The following is a 21,595-nucleotide window of genomic DNA, read 5'->3' on the forward strand; positions in this document are numbered from 1 at the left end:
TATATATATTTATATATGTCTGTGTTACCGTTACATTCCTGAAGATTTCTACTGTGCTTTTCCACAATATGTATTAGTCAATACTCTTATTTTGAAGTCCACCAACCGGAAGTTAGTTGCTTGACGAGCATAGGCTGACGCAGAACGACCATCAAAAAAAAGAAACAAATTCAAATATGATTAAGGTATTTGTATGTATAGCCTACTACTGACCTTTAGTTATTGTATACTTTTGTATAGCTTTTTTTCTGAATAGTTGAGAGAAAGCTGAATGCATGCATGCACCACCACCAAACACAATTTGTTCTTTGCAGATTTTATTTGTTTCTCAAATACAGTAGAGTTAATGTACAGAAGAACAAAGAATTTTGTCAAGAACTGTACAATATTTACACAAAGATTTTCCTTTTTTCTTTCTTTTTTTTTGGAAAATTAGATTGTTTCCAAAATAAGTCATAGTATGCACAAACATCAAAATGATAAAAATGAAATGACTATTTCCTCTTTAAATATTACTTATTTATACTCCATCCTGTGTGGGGAATGGATAGTTATTTATTTCTTTTTCTTTGCACCTGCATGGTTTTCATGACTGAACTGAAGCACTACAATGTTAAAAGTTTCAAATATACTTTCCCATTCTCTTCTTTTTACAGCCATACTGTATTTGATACTATATTTCTGTCTCAACTTCTGCTCTTTTGTATAGAAGAAAGGGGAAGACGGCTTGGATATGCGGATTACGATTGTATATTTAACCTGTGGAGAAAAGAAAAAGTTATTTAAAATGTTAGGGCAGCAAACCAGCGCTTTGTGAGAGTTTATGTTAAAAACCTCATATAAATAATAAAAATGTGTTTATATATTATCACATAGCTGCCCGGCGCTGCCCCTTATGTAGCATAGAATGAGCGCGAGCGTTAATTAACACATTTCAAGTTGCAATTCTTTCCGCTGACGTGTCCATGTTCACACTGCTCACAGCACACTCTACACGCAGTTTTTAAAAAGCATTCTCTCCCTCTTCCACTCTTTTCAAAAGCCAACCGCTAACGTTAAAGGTCTTTTCAAAAAAATAATTTATGTAAAAATTAAACAGTAATAGTTTCTCTTTAAACTATTGTCTTCTTGACACACAGTTACATGATGCCTTGCGACTCCTCCGCGACTTGGTGCTATAGCTCCTCCGTTGACCTTTCACCCTCATGTCTCTTCTTCGCACAATTGTCAAGTATCCTCTTGACCAGCTGTGGGTGACCCTTGAACCAGTGGGGGCCCCTCCCACGCTCAAAGTAAGACCTTTCTTTATCACAGTCATTGAGCAACAACAAAAAAAGAGAGGTCGGTGTCCAAGTTCACATGAATGGACCCCTTGTGTTCAACGAGGGCCCTGCAAATTCTTCCCTCAGATCTGAAAGACTTCAAGGGGGTTCTGGGGGGTGTGGGGCTATACAGCAGGGTCCATCTATTCCTGCTTTCTTTCTAGTCTCTTTTCGCCCATTTATTTCTTTTTCTTTTCGTATCGTATCCTCTTCCTCTCTTTCCTCCCTTCGTCCTTTATGCCTTCTTGGTGCTGAACGTGAGCAGCTCGATGAAGGAGGCGAAGAGGCTGTCGAGCCAGCTCTGGTTGGCCATGCACTGCTGCACCACCTCCTCCTGACCAGGGTCCTCCGCAGCCTGCTCAATAGTGTTGGTCTGGACAATGGAAAAAGGTTCATATCAGGATTCATGCATGTGCCCAGTCCAAGAAGTTGGATCATTTCAAAACACAATACTTACACAGTAAAATCTGAGGCTACCCTCTCTCTCAGTTACAAATGGATACATTAACGGTGAGGGTTTTACTGTCTAGTCTAGATAATAGAGGAAGGTGTTAAATTGCAAATATATGATAACTATCAAAGCATAATCATACTTGGGAGAGGGGCGCTTACCTCTTTTTTGCACTGTAAGAAGGTGTGGTATTTATAGTGATGCAGAGAGTGGTACAGACTGTAGATCCCATGTGTGTCGGCTGACAGCTTAAGGTCCTGAAAGCAGAGATGTTCACACATTCAAATCAAATCACAGAGCTGTGAGCGACGTTAAATCATGCAGCACTGTGGCATGTGTGGCGCGTCGTGACAAGCGTACCTGTGGTCTGGGAAGGGTTTTCTTCACTCTGTTGAGGGTCTTGCGGTTGTACGCGTCCCCACTGAGCCGCACTCTCACCACTCCTGTGTCCAGGGGATCTACAATGATCTGAGGGTAGGCATGCAGTACCTCCTGCCAAAGAAAAGAAGTCAGGAGGAAGTCAAATATCGGCACATGGTATATTATATTTCAGACAGATAGATATACAAGTATATACTATATAGTTATAGATGTAGTCTTTTTGGTGTTGTTTTTAACCCCTGTACTTTAGGATTTACACTTTAAGATTTACCTTTGATGAAAAGAAAGTGCACTACACACAATTGTTACATACATTATATAGCAAATACATTTAAAACTTGAGTAAGTTATAATAAGGGGATAAGGGGATATATTGGTGTTGCAAGTAAACAGCCATGGACAGACCCAATTGTCACCTATTACTGTAATATTACCACAAATCTTTTTTCTTTTCTTTTTTTGTTACCACAAAATTGACTGAAATAAACTAAACTAAAAATGAAAGTCCAAATCCTGTACATACAAGCGTAAATCTGTCTTTACAACAATTAACACTGGGACAAAAAGCAAACCAGAAGGAACTATTCCACTCTGCTCCTGCCATTTGATACCGATGGCGAGTGCAAGACAGACAGAAGTTGGATATTCAGAGCAGATTACCTGGTGCTGTGAGCTCATGCTGATTCTCCTCAACAGCCTCCTCTTCTGTTCGCTGAGGATGCTGTCAATCTTCCTCATCGGGGGGAGGTACAGCTCATCTGAGAACCAATCGAGACAAAGCAAGACTTGTGAGTCATGGCTTATACACCTGTCAGTACCAAAGCCAGAGGGCAGACTCAAACCAGTTCTATCTGTGCTCCAGCACATTAGCAGTGCTGCGCCGTCTCCTTCTGCACCCTAGAACCTTGTCTGTCTGGTTTTCTGTGAGTGCCAACAGTATGACAGACAGTGGTGAGAAAAGTACTCAAATGTTTTACTTAAGAAAAAGTATCAATACTGCAATGTAGAAATACTTTTACAAGTAAAAGTCCAGAATTCAAAAATGTACTAGAGTAAAAGTATAAAAGTGTTGGCATCAAAATGTACTTACCAAAAGAAAAAGTACTCATTATGCAGAATGTCCCATTTCAAATGCATAAAAATAATTTGAAAATAGTAGATCTACAAACTCACAATGTGTCGCATCGCGACGCATTGTGAACTTGTAGATCGGCTATTTTCAAATGGCCGAAATGTATCTAGGGCTGAAGTGGTTAATGTATGTTTTTTTTAATAATAATCAAAATCTACAAAGCAACTAGTAACTAAAGTTTTGAAATAATTGTAGTGGAGTAAAATACAATATTTGCCTCTGAGATGTAGTGAAGTAGAAGTGAAAATATTGGAAATTGGAAATACTCAAGTAAAGTACAAATACCTCAAAATTGTACTTAAGTACTTACTTACATGTACTTAGTTACTTTATACCACTGATGACAGACTTATGTCTTTAAAAGACTTATGTCTTTTAAAGACTTAGGTCTTTAAAAGACACTTGGTAATAGCTGGTTAGCGTTGTTGACTTACTTACAGTAGGCTCTCACAGGTGTTCAACATTACCTGGAAATGTCTGTGGAAAGCAAACCGTGGCAATGCCTCATGCCTCGGAGACAGCTGGCTCATCCATACCCCAGTCACGCACATTAGCTGCAGTATACTCTCTCACACATTTAACGATTTAGAAAATCTCGCCAGTATTCAACCGGGAGCAGGCGCCCACTGGCAGCGTCTTCAGCTACTCATTCTGTCTTTGAAACACCCCTCCCGCGCTCCAGCATGTCAAGAGCTTTCGAAATAAGGCTCAAATTGTCAAATATTAGATGAGCTCAGAACGCAAACTTCTACCAGGGATGGAAGTGTGTTTGTGTGTGTGTATGTGACAAATCCTCACCATCTGTGTCCTCCAGAGCTTGAATCATGTCAGCGTCCAGGGCCGTGCTGACCAGCATCTCCACGTAGCTCCTGAACATCTCCCTCATAGCGCGGTTGTTCACTCCACCTTTCACTGGCACTGTGTTCCAGACAGAAAGAGAGAGAGAAAAGATTTAAAGCCCACCTTCTGGTATTTAATATCTTCATACTGTATGCCAATACCAGTATTGCTATACATTGACTCCCAAAGGAATATAGACCTTTTAGACAAATGGACAAGTACAGTTAGGGTTTTGAGAGTCAAGTTAAAGTCTACTGCGATCGTCTATTCTTAGCGAAAAGATACAGTCTACAGGGGGAAAAGGATGGGGCCTAGTATAGACCCCCGAGGGACTCCCGCCAACAAAGTATACTGTATAGGGTTTAAGACGTAAGTGGTTCACAATTTTTACGCTCCTCCTGAAATGGCATTTAGGCAAAAGTGTCCTATTATTATCACCGCTGACACGACCACTTTGCAACACTGTTGGTAATACACTGCTATGGCATTATATGCTAGTAGTATGGTTTCAAGCACAGTCATGTGTGTGGTTTTGGTTAAAGTTATGGGGGAAACCATTGAATCAAATTAGCTGAAGGGGCACGTTACAACCACTGAATACCTCACTTCTGTCACCATTGGTGACCCACATACATCTTGACTTTTTTGTTTCCTGCTCTCTGCTGTCATCATCTCATCTATGTGCTGAGACTGCCAAAAAGTTGAAATAGCCTTTGAAATGATAAAACCCGCTGACTGGCATTGTATGCTAACTGATGCAATGTGGCTGCCTGGAGAAGCAACAACAGCTTGTTTATTATTGCCCGACTGAATGAGCAGCCAAATTGATGGTAATACTGTATGCAAACAAATTGACTTCCAACATCAACAGAGACAGAAACACAACTAAAATGGCTGACTGATGGAGAAACGCAGGTGATCGCGAAACAAAATGGTGCCTCACTTTCTTCCTCGCTAACCGCTTCCTCTGACGAATCAGAATCAGATGATGAAGGGACTTCCTTCAGCCACTTCTTCCTCTTCTTGGGCGGAGGCTCTGCCTTCACCTTGGCGGGCTTGGACTTGGGCGGGCGTTCTGCTTTCTCCCTCTTCTCCACCTTCCCTTTCCCTCGTTCCGCAGTGGCGGCAGCCCTTTTCTCCACCTTCTCCTGATGTGGTAGTACTCTCTTCTCCTTCTCCTTCTCCCTTTCTCTCTCCCTCTCTTTCTCCTTCTCTCTCTCCTTTTCCTTCTCTCTCTCCTCCTTCTCCTTTTCCTTCTCCTTCTCCTTGGCTTTGGCCGCAGCCGCTGCAGCTTCCTTCTTTTCCCGTTGCTCTCTTGCCCTTGTTCGCTCCCTCTGTTCGCGTTGGATGGGTGGAGTCACTCTCTCCTCTTTCTCCACCACTCGCGGTGCGACCGGGGGCGCAGGGGGCGCAGGGGGCGAAGCCATTCGAGGAAGCGTCTGTCGCCTGTTGCAGTGGAGGAAGGGAGTTGTGTCACGTGAGATGCAAATCACTTTGGATGCAAACAGGTAGATACTGCAGTCAAGCTTCACTTACAGTATCTACTTGCAAAGCAATAGAACAGCCTGAATTTAATTTGTTAAAATAAAACACGATTGGGGATTGCAATACCTGTAACGTTGCTATTGTACTATATGTGAATGTGACAATAAATAACCTTGAATCGTATATAATAAAAGACATGAGTTAACAAATGGCAAACTGGGCAAACCTGAGAGCAGGGGCAGCTTTGCGCCAGGGTCTTCTCGAGCAGACTCTGACATAGTCCTTCTTATTGACGTTCTCCAAGAATTTGACGTAGAGCCGTTGATACCGCCTCTTGGCATCTCCAAAGTAACCGAGGTACTGAGGAAGAGAAGGGAGAGGGCCATTTAGTTGCTAAAAAGAAATCACATCTTTAAATCTTTGCATATCTGCAGCGTTAACATTTGACAGATCATTTGATCCTAGAGTGCTCTTACATTGCTAGTGGCACAGAACTGTCTTTGCCCATCTTTGATCTCGGGGCTGAATTTCTGCAGCAGGGCTTTCTGCACCCTCCAAATGGGTGGCGGCTCACGACCTGTTTGCAGGGCCACCTACGCGCACGCACGCGCGCGCACACACACACACACACACACACACACACACACACACACACACACACACACACACACACACACACACACACACACACACACACACACACACACACACACACACACACACACACACACACACACACACACACACACACACACACACACACACACACACACAGGCGAATGAAAAGAACACAATGTAAATTGGACGTTGCACAAAATGGTACATAACACATCGAGGATTATGCACCTGCGCCCTACAGATGAACTGTACACACTTGAACGTACAAATGCACACAGAATACCTTGAGAGTCCGGATGTCTTCCACGCGCACCACAAACTCGTCTCTCTCACGGAAGATGCCCTCGCCTCCGCTCTCACTCTCATCCTCCTCACTCTCCCCGACAATGGCGGCATCCTCCTGTTTCTCGGCCAGGTGCAGGGAGGTGATCTTGGGGGCTGGCGGCTCCTCTGGTGAGGCGGGGGGCTCTGGAGACGGCTGAGGGGACTCCTCCTGAGCGGAGTCTGGGGATGGTGAGGAGGGTGGAGGAGATGTTGCGGATGCGGGCATAGCGGCAGGGGGAGGTGAAGACGGGGCTGCAGAAGGGACTGGGCTAGGGGGCTGGGATTTTTCCTGCTGCTCCTCGGGTGGCGGAAGGGGTGAGGGGAGCGAGAGGGGAGGCAGAGGGGAGTGGGATGGCGTGGAGGATGAGGCAGGAGATGGAGGGACAGGGGGAGAGTCTGGGGCTTCCGGTGTCAGGGCAGGTTCGGAGATGGACGCTGGGAGGAAAAGGAGGGCAACGTTAGACAATCTGGCAAGACCAGCTTGCAGTCAAACCAAAGCCACAAGACGTAATTTTCTTGATATCAATTTTCAGCAGAGCACATAGGAGGGAAATAATTTAGTGGACCAAAAATACAGTAACAGCTCCGGCCTGAGGGAAATAAAATTCACTGTCATAAGCTGAGCTGTAAAAAATCAATTTAGAAAAATGGGGACAAGAGAGGGAAAACTGGGGCATGAGATGAAAGGAAACAACTTGGTAACTAAGGAGTCCTACCATGCCTGATGCTCAGTTTGTCTTACCTTCCAACTTAGCTGCACCCAAAGTCTCCAGCTGTGGCTCCTTCTCTTCCATCCTATCGCTCTCCTCGTCTTCACTTCCCATCGTCCTCTCCTCATTCTCGTCCTCCTCGTTCTCCTCCGTCTCGCCATCTTCCCGTTGGAGCACGGCCGGTTCATTTGACTGCGCCTGGACATGAGGGCTGTGCACCGTGGGCTGGGGGCTGAGGGTCGGGGGCTGCAGAGTGGGAGTGAGCGGAGAAGGGCTGGGCTGAGGCTGGGAATGCGGCTCTGGCGGTGAATCGGGCAGAGGGCCCTGGAGGCTGGAGCCCAGCTGGGGCGTGTCGTAGAGGGCCGATATGGCTGACGAGATGCTTTTCTGGAGGTCCTGGTTCTTTCCGACTGAGTCCTCCTCGTCTGAAGAGAACGAGGGCAGTGTCTCCAGATTCCGTTTAAGCTCATCCTCCAGCCTCTTGGGGCTGTGGCAGCCGCCGAGGGCCAGCCCCCCATTACCTTCTCCATCCCCAAATGGAGGTGGAGGTGGTGGAGGAGGAGGGGCAGGAGATAGTGGACGGAGACCCCCTGACTTGCAGAGAGAGGCTTCACCATTGCCATGTTCCATTCCTGGCGGGATGTCCAAGTCTGGACCTTTCTTCCCTGTCTTGAGAAAGTCCAAAAATGAGGCCATGAAGCCAGCCTTGGACTCTGAGTCCCTCTCTTCACCCTGGTGGGATGCAAAGGTGGGAGGTTAATAGACAGGTGGAGATGGAAGGTCAGGCAGAAGAGAAATTGTGTACCAAATATTTAGCAGTTTGTCAATGTAAGTAGCCGTTTTCTGTGTATTTTATTCTTGTCTGGCACAGGGGGGTCTCGGACAAACCTAGAGACTTAGTCCCGCCCACAAAGGCACTGACTGAGGTTGGTTCTTCCTCCGACCTAGAACAAGCCATTGATGGTTGCAACACAAAATTTGAAAAGTGGGTGTGATTCTTTTTTTTTCTTCTCTTTAGTGATTATGAGGCTTGGAGCCAGGAAACACAATGAACGTTGAACCAAATCACAGTACAGGCTAACTTATACCATGTAAATAAGTGTATGTCACTCAACAAGAATTATTAATTGTATAATTGAAAAATGTTAACGTGACACGTCTTGTTAAACATACGTTGTTTTTGTCGAGTGTCATGGTCATATGATGATGTATTTAATCGTAAATTCAAAGTTTTACATATCCTCTCTTGCCTTACATAAACGTGGAAGATTTGTCCTTAGCCACTTACAACCTATCGTCCCTATTTGGGTAGTCTCTTGAGACAGACTGTTGGCTCACATGGTTTTGAAATGCCTCTGCCGAACAGTCTGTAAAAGTTCTGAAAATGCCAAGTTGTCTGGCCTCCAACCCACTGCGTTTTTTGTCTTTGCAGTCACGTAAATACATCCTACTGTAAATCAAATTAGTCTAAATATATCTAGGTTGCTGCTTAGCAGAAATGGAAATTCTAAAATATATTTGAAAGAGCATTCTAAAATATATCGCGACTTTCAGAAGGGGCAGTTACAGACTCTCTGTAGCATTCAGAGATTGTGGAAGATGTTCCATGGCTTGAGAGACTAACGCCCCCCCCCCCCCCCCCCACCCACCCTCCAGAAAGAACCCCCCCCCCCCCACACACAAAAGTTCAAAAATAGCCGATCTACAAGCTTGCAACAAGTTGGGAGCTTGTGGAGCAGCTATTTTCACATTGGGTTTTTTTACTTTGTTTTGTAAACGAATGCCCTGCTTCGTCATACTACTGTCACACAAAAGTACACAAAAATATTTTGTTTGCTATTTTTGAATTTGAATCCAGAAATGTAACAGTTTTGGACATATGAGGTTTCCACCCGACAGAGTGTTTGAGCCCCTTACCCTTTCCTCCAACCCCTCTCCATCCATTCCATCACTGCACATCTGGTTCTTCTGCTTGTCCTTCTCCTGGTTCCTGCTGCCCTCTGTGCTGCAGGGAGGTCCAGGGCTCAGACCGAGGGACGGGGCCGAGCCCACAGAGCCGTCCGAAAGCGCAGGGTCCGTGCCGGACAGAGAATCTGTCCTCAGTAAAGCATCCGAGGTGGACGAGGACAGGGTACCGATTGGCAGCTTGATCTAAAAAAGTGATAGAAGTGGGCAAATAATATCTATTTAATATCAGTGTGTTTACCACAATGAATCCTAGCTTCTCTTTTTTGGGGCATGACCTAATAGGAGAACATTCGGTGAAAATAGCAGATCTACAAGCTTACAACACATTTCATTTCATGCATTTGTCTTCACCCTGCAACCTTAAGTGCAACCACACTTTTTTTTCTCATTCAATTTTTATAGATTTTTTACATGGAATCAATTATGCATATCAAGCAGTAAAAAATCAACACCATTGAACTCAAGTGCAACCACACTTGATTACTTTGTCTGTTCATACTCTCTTAACACTAGAGCTGTCAAAATGGGCCAAAAATTATATTTGAATATTCCTTTTTATAGATATATTCAAACTATTCAAATATATCGACTTTCGAATATATATCATTTTTTATATAAAATATTGTATGCAGTAAAGCTTAATTTAATCTCTTTCTGTCTATGCGCCGCCTATGGTTGGTGGCTTGGTGCTGAGAAGCAGCATTTTATAGGCTTATGAGCCTAGGTAATATAATGATTCATAATAATTAATTTATGATAATGATTTCCAAACTGTTCCGGAGAAAGTGGAACAATATTTACCTTGACATGAAACGGTAAGTTGTAAATCAGTTTATTCAGTCAGATTCATATGTATAGCCTACTTTCGATACTTTTATGTTGAATTAAAATTAAGATACATGAGAAATGTGACACGGACGTTTTACCGTGAGACGTTCCAAACATAGTTTTTAGATCACTTATTAGATCACTATATTCGAATATGGAATATTCATTGACAGCCCTACTCAACACTTGCTCTGAGATATGCGTACATTTCACACAGTGCTCCACTCTCTGCTCCACTCACTCACTGTACTTGACGTCACAGTCTCAGTCACATGCTCATAGCCAACAGACTCAAAGGACGAATACATAATTTAATTTTAAAGAAATCTAGAAATCATTAGTGGGAACTGTTAATGCCGTTGTGTCTGAACCAGTTCTGGTTCCTCATGTTGGAACGAGTGCAACCCACTTAGGACACAGCTCACTGAAGGGAAGACACAGATATTAGGACTTGCAAGCTATCTGGGAAGTTAGGCCTCTGTGTCCTTGTGGCACGTGTATATGCTATATCTTTTCTGGACATTGAGTCGTACGATATCTTAATTTGCCTGACTTGGGGAGTTTTTAAATTGGTTCGAAAATTAACTACTAACATAAACTCTGACCACCCTGCACACTACCCTCCAAAAAGCAACCTTAGAAGAGAAAGAAGGGGGGCGGGGGTCCCTCTCGCTTTGCTCTTCCAACAACCATCCTAAAGGGAGAGGTTCTTGTGCTCACCTTCAAAGGTGGGATGGGTTCATGGTGCTGCTGCTGGGGTTGGTGGTGAAGCGGCTGCTGCTGATGGAGGTGATGGGGGTGCATCTGGTCTTGTTCCTTCCCGCCCATTTCCATGTACATGTCCTCTCTCTTCCCTCCTCTCCCCCGGCCCCCACGGCCTCTTCCTCTACCTCGCCCTTCCACGCTGAACCCTGCTCCGCCTCCTGGGGCCGCTCCGCCTATCTCCCCCATCATACCCCGGGGGCTATAAGGCTCTGGCAGAGGGCGGATGCGAGGCCTGCCTCTAGGTCTTGGGGGTCCCTCTCTCTTGGGCTTCGTAGGCTTTCGACCCCTCTTCTTGGGGCCATCGTGGGGCAGCAGAGGTGGCGGGCCGAGGGAGGAGTAGCCGGAGGAGTGGTAAAAGTCAAGGTCGCTCATTAAGGGACTGAGAGACCCACTTCCACTTCCTGCCCCGCCTCCCTTTCTACAGCTGGACACCAAGTCCGGCAGGAGGTCAGGGAGTCGCCGGCTGTTCAGGCGGATGTCAGCTGGCTGGTCGGCTTTGTCCTCGTCGTCTTCAAACTCGTACTCTTGGGCGTAACTCTTCTTGGGCAGCGTATTGGGGTCCCGCCGCTCCTTTAAGAGATGGTAAGAACTTGACTTAAGGAGCTTCTTGGGACGTGAGGAGCAGAAAATGGGAGATTGCAGGCCTCCAGAGCTGGTTCCTGTCCCAGTTACTCCAGGCCCGGAGGGAGGTTTCCCGCCAGAGTTGGTGGAACCAGTACCGGTGGATCCCAGGCCCATCCCTGGGGCCTGAGATTGAATTAGGCCAAGCTGTTCGGTGTTGACGGTAGAAGGGAGCTCATGGGACTTCAGCGAGTCCAGATCCAGAGTCATCGCATTATTGTTGGACTCTTCCAGGCCATGACAGTACTGGCTATAATCCTGCTCCCCACCATGGTGACTCATCATGTCATAGCCAGCTCCAGCACCTGTTCCCGACCCACCTCCACTCTGCCCCGCCTTCATCGAGTCTAATCCCTCTTGACCAGTCTGGCTTTGGTTCATCTCCTCCTGCCCTGGCCCTGTGCCTCCAGAACAACTGGACTTGTAGTCGTCTGCACAGAACATGTCCTCCATTCCTGGAAAGAAGGAGCGGTCCTCATCCTGAAGGAGGGAGTCAGGGAAGCAGATAGACGTCAGCGGGACAAAACGGTTGCTCTGTTGGTTCTGGCTCGTCTTCTCCACGGGACTGACTGAGTCGAACTGGTGTTGTTCTGAACGCTGCTGATCCATCTGAGCCTGCTGGGGAGTGAGCTGGGATGTGAGGGGCTGCTGGGGGTCAGGCTGAGGCTGAGAGTGGTGAGCATGCTGGGGCTGCTGCTGCTGGGAGTGAGAGTGGTGGGGATGGGTTTGTTGGTGGTGCGAGTTGGGGTGCTGCTGCTGTTGTTGCTGCTGATGGTGCGGTGGCAGGTGGTGCATGTGAGATGGAGTGGACAAACCCAAGTCGGGCTCAGAGAGGAAGGAGTGGAGCTCGGATGCAGAGTGCTGTTGCGAGTGGTGGGTTTGCTGCGTTTGGTGGTGGGACTGGTGTTGCCTTTGCTGCTGCTGTTCTTGCTGCTGCTGTTGCCTGTGGCGCTCTGCACTTCCCCCACTGCCCCCTCCACCTCGCCTCTCCTCTACGACCCCCGTGTCCGGGTTAGAGGTCTGGGAGAGCGAACGCTCTAGCATGTCCAAAGAAGAGACCACTGAACTCTGCTTGGCCTGGGTCTGGTCGTGCTGCTGTGAGCCATGGCTGTAGTGAGCCGCCGCCACCTCCAGGGCCTGGGATTGAAGTTGGAGCTGGAGCTGGGTGGCCTGGGATTGAGGCTGGGCCTGGTGTTTGCTTGAGCCCATTCGCCCACCAGTACCTTCCATGACGGCCTGCTGTTGACTAATAGAATGCTGCTGCTGCGATTGTGGGTGAGAGTCCATCTTGTGGTGCTGCTGATGCTGCTGTGAATGAGTGTCCATTTTGTGGTGCTGCTGATGTTGCTGTTGGTGGGAGTCCATTTTCTGGTGCTGTTGTTGGTGTTGTTGTTGGTGGGAGTCCATTTTGTGATGCTGCTGTTGATGTTGTTGGTGGGAGTCAATTTTGTGGTGCTGTTGATGTTGTTGTTGTTGTTGGTGTGAGTCCATCTTGTGATGCTGCTGATGTTGACGATGGGAGTCCATTTTGTGGTGCTGTTGATGTTGTTGTTGTTGTTGTTGTTGGTGCGAGTCTATTTTATGGTGTTGCTGTTGCTGATGCTGCTGATGCGAGTCCAATTTATGGTGCTGCTGCTGATGTTGATGGGGCTCCATCTTGTTTCGGGTGGTATGGGACAGCACTGACTGGAGCAGGTGCGGGGGCTGGCGGGACTGATCAGTGGGGGAGTCCATGAGTGAAGCAGTCGCTTGGGACTGGGGATGCTGTTGTGGGACTTCCGGAGTTTTCCGGGGGTACGGTATTTCAGCGCGTTCTTGAGGCTTCTTTTGTAGCTCCAATTGGCTGTGGGACTGCATTTGTGAGTGCGAGGACACATGCTGACTGTGGGAGGAGTGCTGGGGAGTGAGGGAGTGCTGGGAGTATGGGTCACCCCGTCCATAGTGGACCACTGAATCCAGGTTGTCATGGTGATGGAGGTGGGGATGCGCTTGTTCAGCACTGCCTCTCCCCCCGCTACTCCTACTGCTTCCAACAGATCTATCATTCCTTTGTTGTTGTTGATGAAGATGTTGTTGATGTTGTTTTTTCAGAGACATCTCCAGCTGGTTTTCCAAGCCAGAGATGGTCCCTCCAGACGCAGCACTGGCAACTCCAGCGCTGGAGGTGGCACTGTGGGTACGGATGACACTCTGAAGGTGGTACCTCTCCTCAGAACTCTTGCCCATATCATAAGAGAGGCCTTTGCCTGCATCAGAGTTTGACGGCACAGATTGGGGCTGAGCCTGCTGCTGTTGAGATGTCTGTTGTGGTTGTTGTTGTTGCGGGTGGTGATGGGCCGACTGGGGAGTAGGACTGGCCTGCGCTTGAAGAAGGTGCTGGATCAAGAAATCGTCGTCGTCGTCTACTTCCTCTTGGGACCTCTGAGTGCCCACTCCTAGCATGGAAGTGTCAGACTTGGATTTGGACGAGGTAGGGTGATAGGACTGGGGCTGGGAGCTGGGGCCTCTGGTGTCAGGGTAGCCCTGCGGGGAGGCCAAGAAGGTGGGGGAGAGAACCGAGGATATGTACTTGTTGGAGCCAGCACCTCCTGGAGACTGAGTAGGGCAGGCAGGCACTGGGGAATGCAACCCTGGACGGATGATACCAGAGTTGCCAGATGGGGAGGGACTAGAATCTGGGATATGATAAGAACTGCCTCCACCCCCTCCCCCACCTCTCTCATTGGCCATGCTACTCCCAGCTCCTCCACCAGACCCAGAGTTTCCACCTGCTGTGTTATTACTGCTTCCTCCGCCAGATGCTCCACTGCCTGACGAGCCACTTGACCTTAGAAGAGCAGGGGAGTGACCTGGGGCTCCATAGCCTAGCGATGGGCTTCCAGCTCCACCTAGGGAAGAGGGAAGCGAACCGTAGGCAGAGTCTGCCCCATACACATCAGTGGAGTACGACTGGCTTCGTCCCCCTAGACTATAGCCTTTCCCTCCAGTACCCGAGCTCAGGTCTTGGGCTTGAGGAGAGCTGAAGCCGCCATAGGTCTGGGGCAGATGAGGCGTAGGGGGCTGGTTGGGGGAGTACGACTGGGTCTGCTGCTGTTGAGGAGGGGTCTGACCAGTGAGGGTGGTGGTGGGGGTCTTCACTGGGGGCACAGGAGAACCATAGCCTGAAAGGCAGGCCTTGGAGAGAGGCTGTGGTGCAGAAGTAGAGGAGGTAGGTGGGGGCTGCTGTTGCTGGGAGGCAGGCGGAGGTGGAGCAGGCTGAGGCGGGGGCTGCTGTCTGGAGGGTGCCGCACTAGAGCTGGAGGTAGGAATGGAGTTGGAGGGGTGGGGGCCTGTGGCAGCAGAAGAAGAAGAGGAGGTAGAGGAGGTAGAGGAGGCGGAAGGGGGCGTGTGAGGAGTTCTAGAGGAGGATGCTGAGCTGGCGGAGGAATAGCCGCTGCTGGAGCTGTTCTTGGTACCTTTTCCAGCAGACGAAGATGAGGAAGAGGAGGAGGAGGAGGAATACGGGGGCTGGATGATGGGTCGGTACTGCTCAGTGCGAGAGGCGGCAGCCTTTTGCTCAGAGGTGGGGCTCTGGTCCCCCAGGGGGCTGCAGGAAAGGCCAGCATGCCTATGGTGGCTGCCTATCTGCTGATACCCCGCCCCTCCACAACTAAGATAGTGCTGGAGGGAGTGGGCAGCAGAGGAGGACAGCTGCGACTGGGACGGCGTGGGCCGCTGGTAGTGCTTAATAACACTGTCCTGTCGGGGAATAGCCCGCTCCTGGGCTGAGTTGGACTGGGACTGGGACTGGGGCTGAGCTGAGGAGAAGACTGAGGCGTTGTACAGCTGGGAGGACTGATCCTGCAACTGTGAGGACAGCAGGTTAAACTGATGTGACTGCAGGTGTCTGGCTGAGGACGCTTGGGCAGAGGTGGCACCTGTGGGATCCTGGCCACCTCTGTAGGCGGCCGCAGCAGCGCCTTGCGAGGACAGGAGTCGGTCGAAGCCCAGGCTGGATTGGGAGGGGGCCTTGATGTGCAGCAGGGGGTCGTGGGGGGAGAGCAGCCCGTTGGAAGTGGGGCTGAATGTGGGCGTGTCCTGCAGGGAAAGGGAGCCGGTGGGGAAGGAGCGACTAGAGAATGAGGCTGGATGCTGATAGGCTGAGAGAGCTGAGGAAGAGGGGAAGGAGCCAGAGCCGGGGAGAGCTCCGGAGATGAAGAGCTCAGCAGGAGCAGGTGTGTGCATCGCTGTTAGGAGGAAAAAAAGACAAATGGTAAATTTACTGAAATCCATCAATCTGATTAAATTGAAAAACACTGATAATCACAGCAAAGTAAGAAAACTGTACATTGTTAATCAAAAGCATTATTTCCACATTCTTAAAACAATTACCAAAACCAGTAGAATGACAATAGAGCCAAACATGGACGGCTGCTCTGTAAATGTCATATTGACTGTGGGGCCTGTTTAAATGTCAACACATGAAGAAAGATTCATCACAGCCCCACCTGTCTGCCAGGATGGTGTGCGGAACTGGGAAAGAAGGGATGAGGCTGAGGGTGGAGGCTGGGGACCCCGGGACTCCAGGGCCGAAATCAAGTTCATGACGGAAGCATCTGGACCAGATGGGCTGGCGTGGTGCAACCCCGTGTCAAAGAGACCCGAGAGACCTGATGGAAGCAGAGATAGTATTGTGAAACAAACTTTGATTGAAAGAATATGAGAATATTTAGACCAAGTTTCACAGAAATAGATTAGATTAATAGATTATTTTAAGCTATTTTTTGTAGTCAATTATTTCCCCCCTTTTTTTCTCCTAATTTAGTCATTATGCCAATTAACTCATTGACTGCCAAGGACGAGAATGGACGAGAATTCGTCCAAACGCCCACACCACCAAGGATGATATTCAACGAGAATTTGTTTTTTTGTGGTTGTATAAAAGATCGCGCTGTTCTCTATCACCCGAGTGATCACTTTCACTTTCTACTCACAAGGATCCGGAAATAACGTAATTCGAAGATTTCCGCCTCCGTCCACTTCCTGTTTAGCGTTTTCATAAAAAACAGCTGTATCTTGAGTTGACTTTTTTTGCCCTGCATTTCGCAATACATGCTATTTTCAACATGCTATTACAAGGCAAGGGGCTGTCGCAGTTGGAATGTTTTTTCTCTGGGCGACCCACACTGATACCGTGCGTGTTTACAAACGGCCGGATGAGCGATCATAATGGATATACATTTTCTGTGGCCAGTTGAAAAGGTAAGAAAATCGTGCATTTTTGGCGAGAGATGGTATATTCACATGCTATTACAAGGCAAGGGGCCGTCGCGGTTGGAATGTTTTTTCTCTGGGTGACGCACACTGATACCGCTCAGACGAGCGATCATAATGGATCAAAATTTTCTGTGCAGTTGAAAAGGTAAAAAAAAACTTAAATCGCTGGCAGTGGGCACACATTTCTGTGTTGCCACTACTATTGGTACCATACTGGCTCACCTGCCTGTGAAGAGGCTCAACTTGGAGGACATCCTACCCCCCGCCCCCAATCGCCCTCCTTGTCCGGCTTCCCTCCCTTAAACATGGCCAATTGTGTTACACGCTCAGCCAAACCGCGGCAGATTCAAGCCTCTAGATTACGCAGTGGTGGACAGGTACTTGACCCCTGTGCCACCCGAGCACCACCAGAAATAGATTAGACTTTGTTGCAAATATAGAGATCTCGCAATGGAAACTCAACTCAACAGAAAGGAAACCATATAACTAGAGGTAATAAGTGAAAACATGGAATACGTGGTTTGTTAAAAATAATCAAATAATCAAATTTCCAATTAATTACCTAAAATGCAGCATTTTACACTGACTACATTGTACCCAGGCAAATTCAACCACAAACAATGATTCATGACTGGGGCCCCTTGTTGTAGTACCAGGGATGGTATATGACATTTATCTCACCCAAACTCCGTCCAGCTGCTCCCCAAGCTCCGCCTTGGCCAGAGGTCCCTGGGTGGTGATTGGTGGCATAGCCCTGCAGAGGATGTGGGGTGGCGTAGGCTTGTCTGTGAAGGAGCTCTGATTCAGGGTGGGATGATCTGGAGCTCCCATACACAAGACTAGGTAGAGAGACGTCAGGAGGAAGGGGGAAATGTGGAGGGTCATTAATCAATTCATTTCAGGGTTAATTTACATACGCCCCTCCCCCAAAAGGTGACCCTTGAAAAACATTCTTGTGCCTGGCCTCATTAGCAAAATGTCAAAATAATTTGACAGCAAAATATTTTACTGTAAAAACAAATGGGGAAAAAATACATACAGATTTAAATGATGACTTTTAAAGTCAATGTTATCTATCAGTCTGGTTACCATCTAAGAGAACTGTAGCCTACCTGAGAAAAATCCAATGCCAAACCAGTTCATGGCAGATTAAATACAAATAATATAGATCTTTGTGTTAAAAGGGGGGAACAATGGCCCCTATGTGAAGTTCTGAGCTGCATGGGATTATATGCCCTAATTAAATGACGGGATGCATATGATAAATATGTTCAAATTTTGTCATCTCGAGTACAACTCAGCAACATGAGTGGCATACATTACAAAAGTGATATATTTTTTGTTACAGCATCTCAAATTGCCAAAATGTCATCTTTCCACATTAAAGACGAATATTATCCATTTTCACATTGAGCTTGTTGGCCAAACCTAGTAATAACCTATCAATAAACTAGCACTAGCCTGGAATAAAGATGACAAGGATGGCTCAGTGACGACACAAAAAATCGGAAGTGTTTGTAGCCCCCAGTAGCACGACCCTTTTCCACAAGTGTCATTTGAGTTTTTTTCCATCTTTTTTTGTAAATGTGGACGCAAGTAAACGTTATATTTGTACTGCCACAGGGTAGTGCGACTAATGTACGTTAAATGAGTCTTAATTAACGTGTTACAACGGCGCAGTTTTATAACTGAAGCACTTCCGCGAGGTGACGCTTAGTTGTGACATCATTGGCGAATCCTTCGTATCTTTATTTCAGTCCTACCACCGCCATAGCAGCAAGGCGTAGCAGACAGACTAGGCCCTGATTCAAAGACCAGTCCTCTGCGTTTAAATAAACCACACGTGACCCGTGTGCAGTAGTCAATTAGAACTAAAATATTAGGGACGAATTATGTAGAGTGTGCCCATCTACTTTAGTAGTTATTTTGCATGCCTACACGCCTGTGTTAGGCCTGCATTTAAACAACGCTAGCTTGCGAGCTAAGCTAAAAGAGCAGACGAGCAAAGTACCTTGTGATTATAACCCAGTTAAATTCTGACCGTGTCAGATTTTGATCACACTGATTCATTTGGCCCTTTAATTATTTTTCGTCTGGGCCAGACAGACAGGCTAACAATCACCATGTGCAATTCAAATCAAACGCATCGCAATTCAATTATGCAAATAAAAAAACAAAATGTAACCCCAAAGACGAGGAGGACCAATAATAATATGGAAAACACGCTTGGGGGAGGAAAGAAACAATACATTTTGCGTTGCAAATTTCTCGTATGACGTCTTACAAATGTTATAACAACATCCTGGTGTCTGCTACAATGTAGCCTGTTGGTTGTTGTTAATGTGTCACAGGACGGATTGCAGTGTGTGTGTGTGTGTGTGTGTGTGTGTGTGTGTGTGTGTGTGTGTGTGTGTGTGTCTGCTGCGTCTGCACTCCCAGCATTTCCTCTCAGTCAGTCACATCTATCAATGAATTTATCACCGTCCGTGACAAGGCCCGTATACACGGAACAATAATTCCCACAGATGCATTGCTGTGGTGGACAGACATATGCCCCCCCCCCCCATCCAACCCCCCCTGTCCCCTTGTCTCCATCATTAAGTCCACCTAAAACCCCATAGGGTCCGTCTGTCAATCAACATTCAATTCATTTTCAACATACCCCTTTACCTTTCTCCACCCCGCCCACCCCCACGACACGCACTACACTGCCTGATCACTGTTTATAATAATATTACTATGCAATCATTATGGATGACAATGCAATACATCCACTGGCAGGGAGCGAAAAACCAACCATTTCCACACAATGACAATGTGTTTGCGTGGGTGTGCACGCCGTGCATTTTGCAAGAGAGTATCGGAGATGCAAAAAAAAAAAAAAAAAAAAAGAGCACATTGTGTGAATCAGGATGCATACATACCTTGCTTTTGCCGATCTCTCGTAACTCCATCCAGCTCCTGCGCCCAAATCGCCGAATCCTGTTCCCGGGTAATTTCTATCCATTTATGTTGATGTATGTAAAAAAAAAAAAAGAGGGACCAAAAGCAACGAGGAGTCGGGAATCCCAACAGATTATGGCTGGGGGGGAAAAAACCTGTCTCCCCCCGCTCTCGATTTTCGTGCTATTTTCCCGGTTTCATACGCAAGTCGTCAGGAGTGGAAAACAGCATATTGAAAGAGAAATGGAGGGGAGGAGAAAGCTGGATGGAAAAGAGGGGGGTCTACGGGGGTATTCTCCAACAACCACCTCCAAAAAAAAAAAATCACTCTTTCGCCTTTGCTATACTTTCCCCGTCTATCATTTCCACGAATGCAAATGTGTTCCGAAACCACGCACGCTCATCGCGACGAAGATGCCAAAAAAACATTTGATCGAATGCGTCCCTTTTCTAATGCCTCTCCTCCCCTTTCTTCAAGCTAGTTTTTGTGCTACTGTGCTAGGTAGCGCGGTCGGTAAAGATTGCAATCTCTACAGGCCACGTTGGTTGATAATCCTTCTCTATTAGATGAGCGAAAAATCCCCCAGATCATAATTCTTTTGCATGCAAAATCGTTCCCCCCCCGCCCCCCAAATTGTTGTTGGGCTAGCAGATGCTAGCTGGCCCTGCTGTCGACGCATCAAAATAAAACAGGGCTGCTATTTTTTCCTCTCTCTCGTCTCTCTCTCTCTCCACGTATTTCTGCTTTCTGCCATTCATCAAGTACAGCGACGAGTTTGTTGCCGATCTAATAGATTATAGCGCGGTCGCGGTCAAAACGAACGCAGAAGTGTAAAGAAAGTAGGCCTCGTTTTATATATTTTTAGTCATTTTCCTCTGAAGACGCCATTTTTGAAGGCGGCTGACTGCTTGGCTCTCCGTTCTCTCCCTCTCCCCTCACTCACATCACTGCCTGAAACACACGCACACACTGTCTGTCTGCTTGACCTCCATTCACCGGTCCTCCAGTCTGCCATCTAGTAGAGCAGCTATACAGCAGCTTATGCTATTTGGGTGCTGTTTTACAGGACAAGCAACAACTAGCAAAACATATATCTATAAAATAACAATAAAATATTCTTGCGTGGTTTGATGCATTTTATAAACTGTTTTATAAGTGGGCCTATTTTCAACGATGCTGGGTGGGGGGCGTTTGACAGTATAAATCAGATTTCCTGCATTCATCTGAATAGAAAGTTATGTATAGCCTATATGCAAAGACACGACGACTTAGACAATGTTTTCTCCATTTGAATTGTTCTCCAAATCAGCTTCAACTTCAGCTTAATGTATTTTTTAAAGAAAATATTTTATTGTGTCAGACACTTGTAGGCCTGCTATACTAATAATAACAATAATAACAATAACAATAACAATAACAATAACAATAATAATAATAATAATAATAGTAATAATAATAATAATAATAATAATAATGATAATAATAATGATAATAATAATACAATTATTATGCACCACACCATACAGGACAACCTGAGCTGTGTGGTGTACTACTATTCTATATGCTTTTTTCATTTATTTATTTTGTAGTGGAATTGAGCCATTTAGTTGTTTGCTTAAAATTGTGTTTTGTCTGGCTTGGACCTGGACCTTTCAGGGGCAGATTGGGGATTGGTGTTTACTGTGTTACTGTAATGTGGTTCTTAGACGCTACTTTAGATCAGTGGTTCTCAAAGTGGGGTCCGGAGATCCCCAGGGGTCCTTAAGGGGATTCCATGGGGTCCTCAGCAAAATGAGTTAACATAGCATCAAAAACCACTTTAAACCCATATGCTTTGGAAAATAGCTGATCTACATGCTAACAAAATCTTGAACAAATGTTACAAATTTGGAATATTTTTTTTAACAACACAAATATTTTATGGGGGTCCCTAGCTGGCACAAAATATTT

General features: G+C 46.6%; 1 protein-coding gene across 1 annotated transcript; it reads right to left on the reverse strand.

The window, feature by feature from the left end:
- Positions 1-300: 300 nt before the first annotated feature.
- On the reverse strand, positions 301-20,766 carry prr12a (proline rich 12a). Its single transcript, XM_084079050.1, has 15 exons — positions 19,626-20,766; positions 17,383-17,540; positions 15,933-16,094; positions 10,780-15,671; positions 9,181-9,414; positions 7,296-7,995; positions 6,513-6,988; positions 6,088-6,204; positions 5,838-5,971; positions 5,070-5,572; positions 4,085-4,204; positions 2,815-2,912; positions 2,134-2,265; positions 1,935-2,030; positions 301-1,695 (listed from the first exon to the last, which is right to left on the reverse strand). Exons 1-15 carry the CDS (start codon positions 19,706-19,708, stop codon positions 1,558-1,560), a joined length of 8,043 nt encoding a protein of 2,680 aa, XP_083935176.1. The 5' UTR covers positions 19,709-20,766; the 3' UTR covers positions 301-1,557.
- Between the last annotated feature and the right edge of the window lie 829 nt (positions 20,767-21,595).

The sequence above is a fragment of the Gymnoscopelus microlampas genome (assembly GCF_963454915.1).
Source record: "Gymnoscopelus microlampas genome assembly, chromosome: 14".
NCBI lineage: Eukaryota > Metazoa > Chordata > Actinopteri > Myctophiformes > Myctophidae > Gymnoscopelus > Gymnoscopelus microlampas.

Excerpts from the sequence above, each read along its gene's own strand:
- prr12a (XM_084079050.1), bottom strand. The coding sequence starts at position 19,708 with ATGGATAGAAATTACCCGGGAACAGGATTCGGCGATTTGGGCGCAGGA. Across the intron at positions 16,095-17,382 it reads AGCAGCTGGACGGAGTTTGG|GTCTCTCGGGTCTCTTTGAC; the intron begins GTGAGATAAATG and ends TGCTTCCATCAG. Across the intron at positions 6,205-6,512 it reads AAGACATCCGGACTCTCAAG|GTGGCCCTGCAAACAGGTCG; the intron begins GTATTCTGTGTG and ends GCGTGCGCGTAG.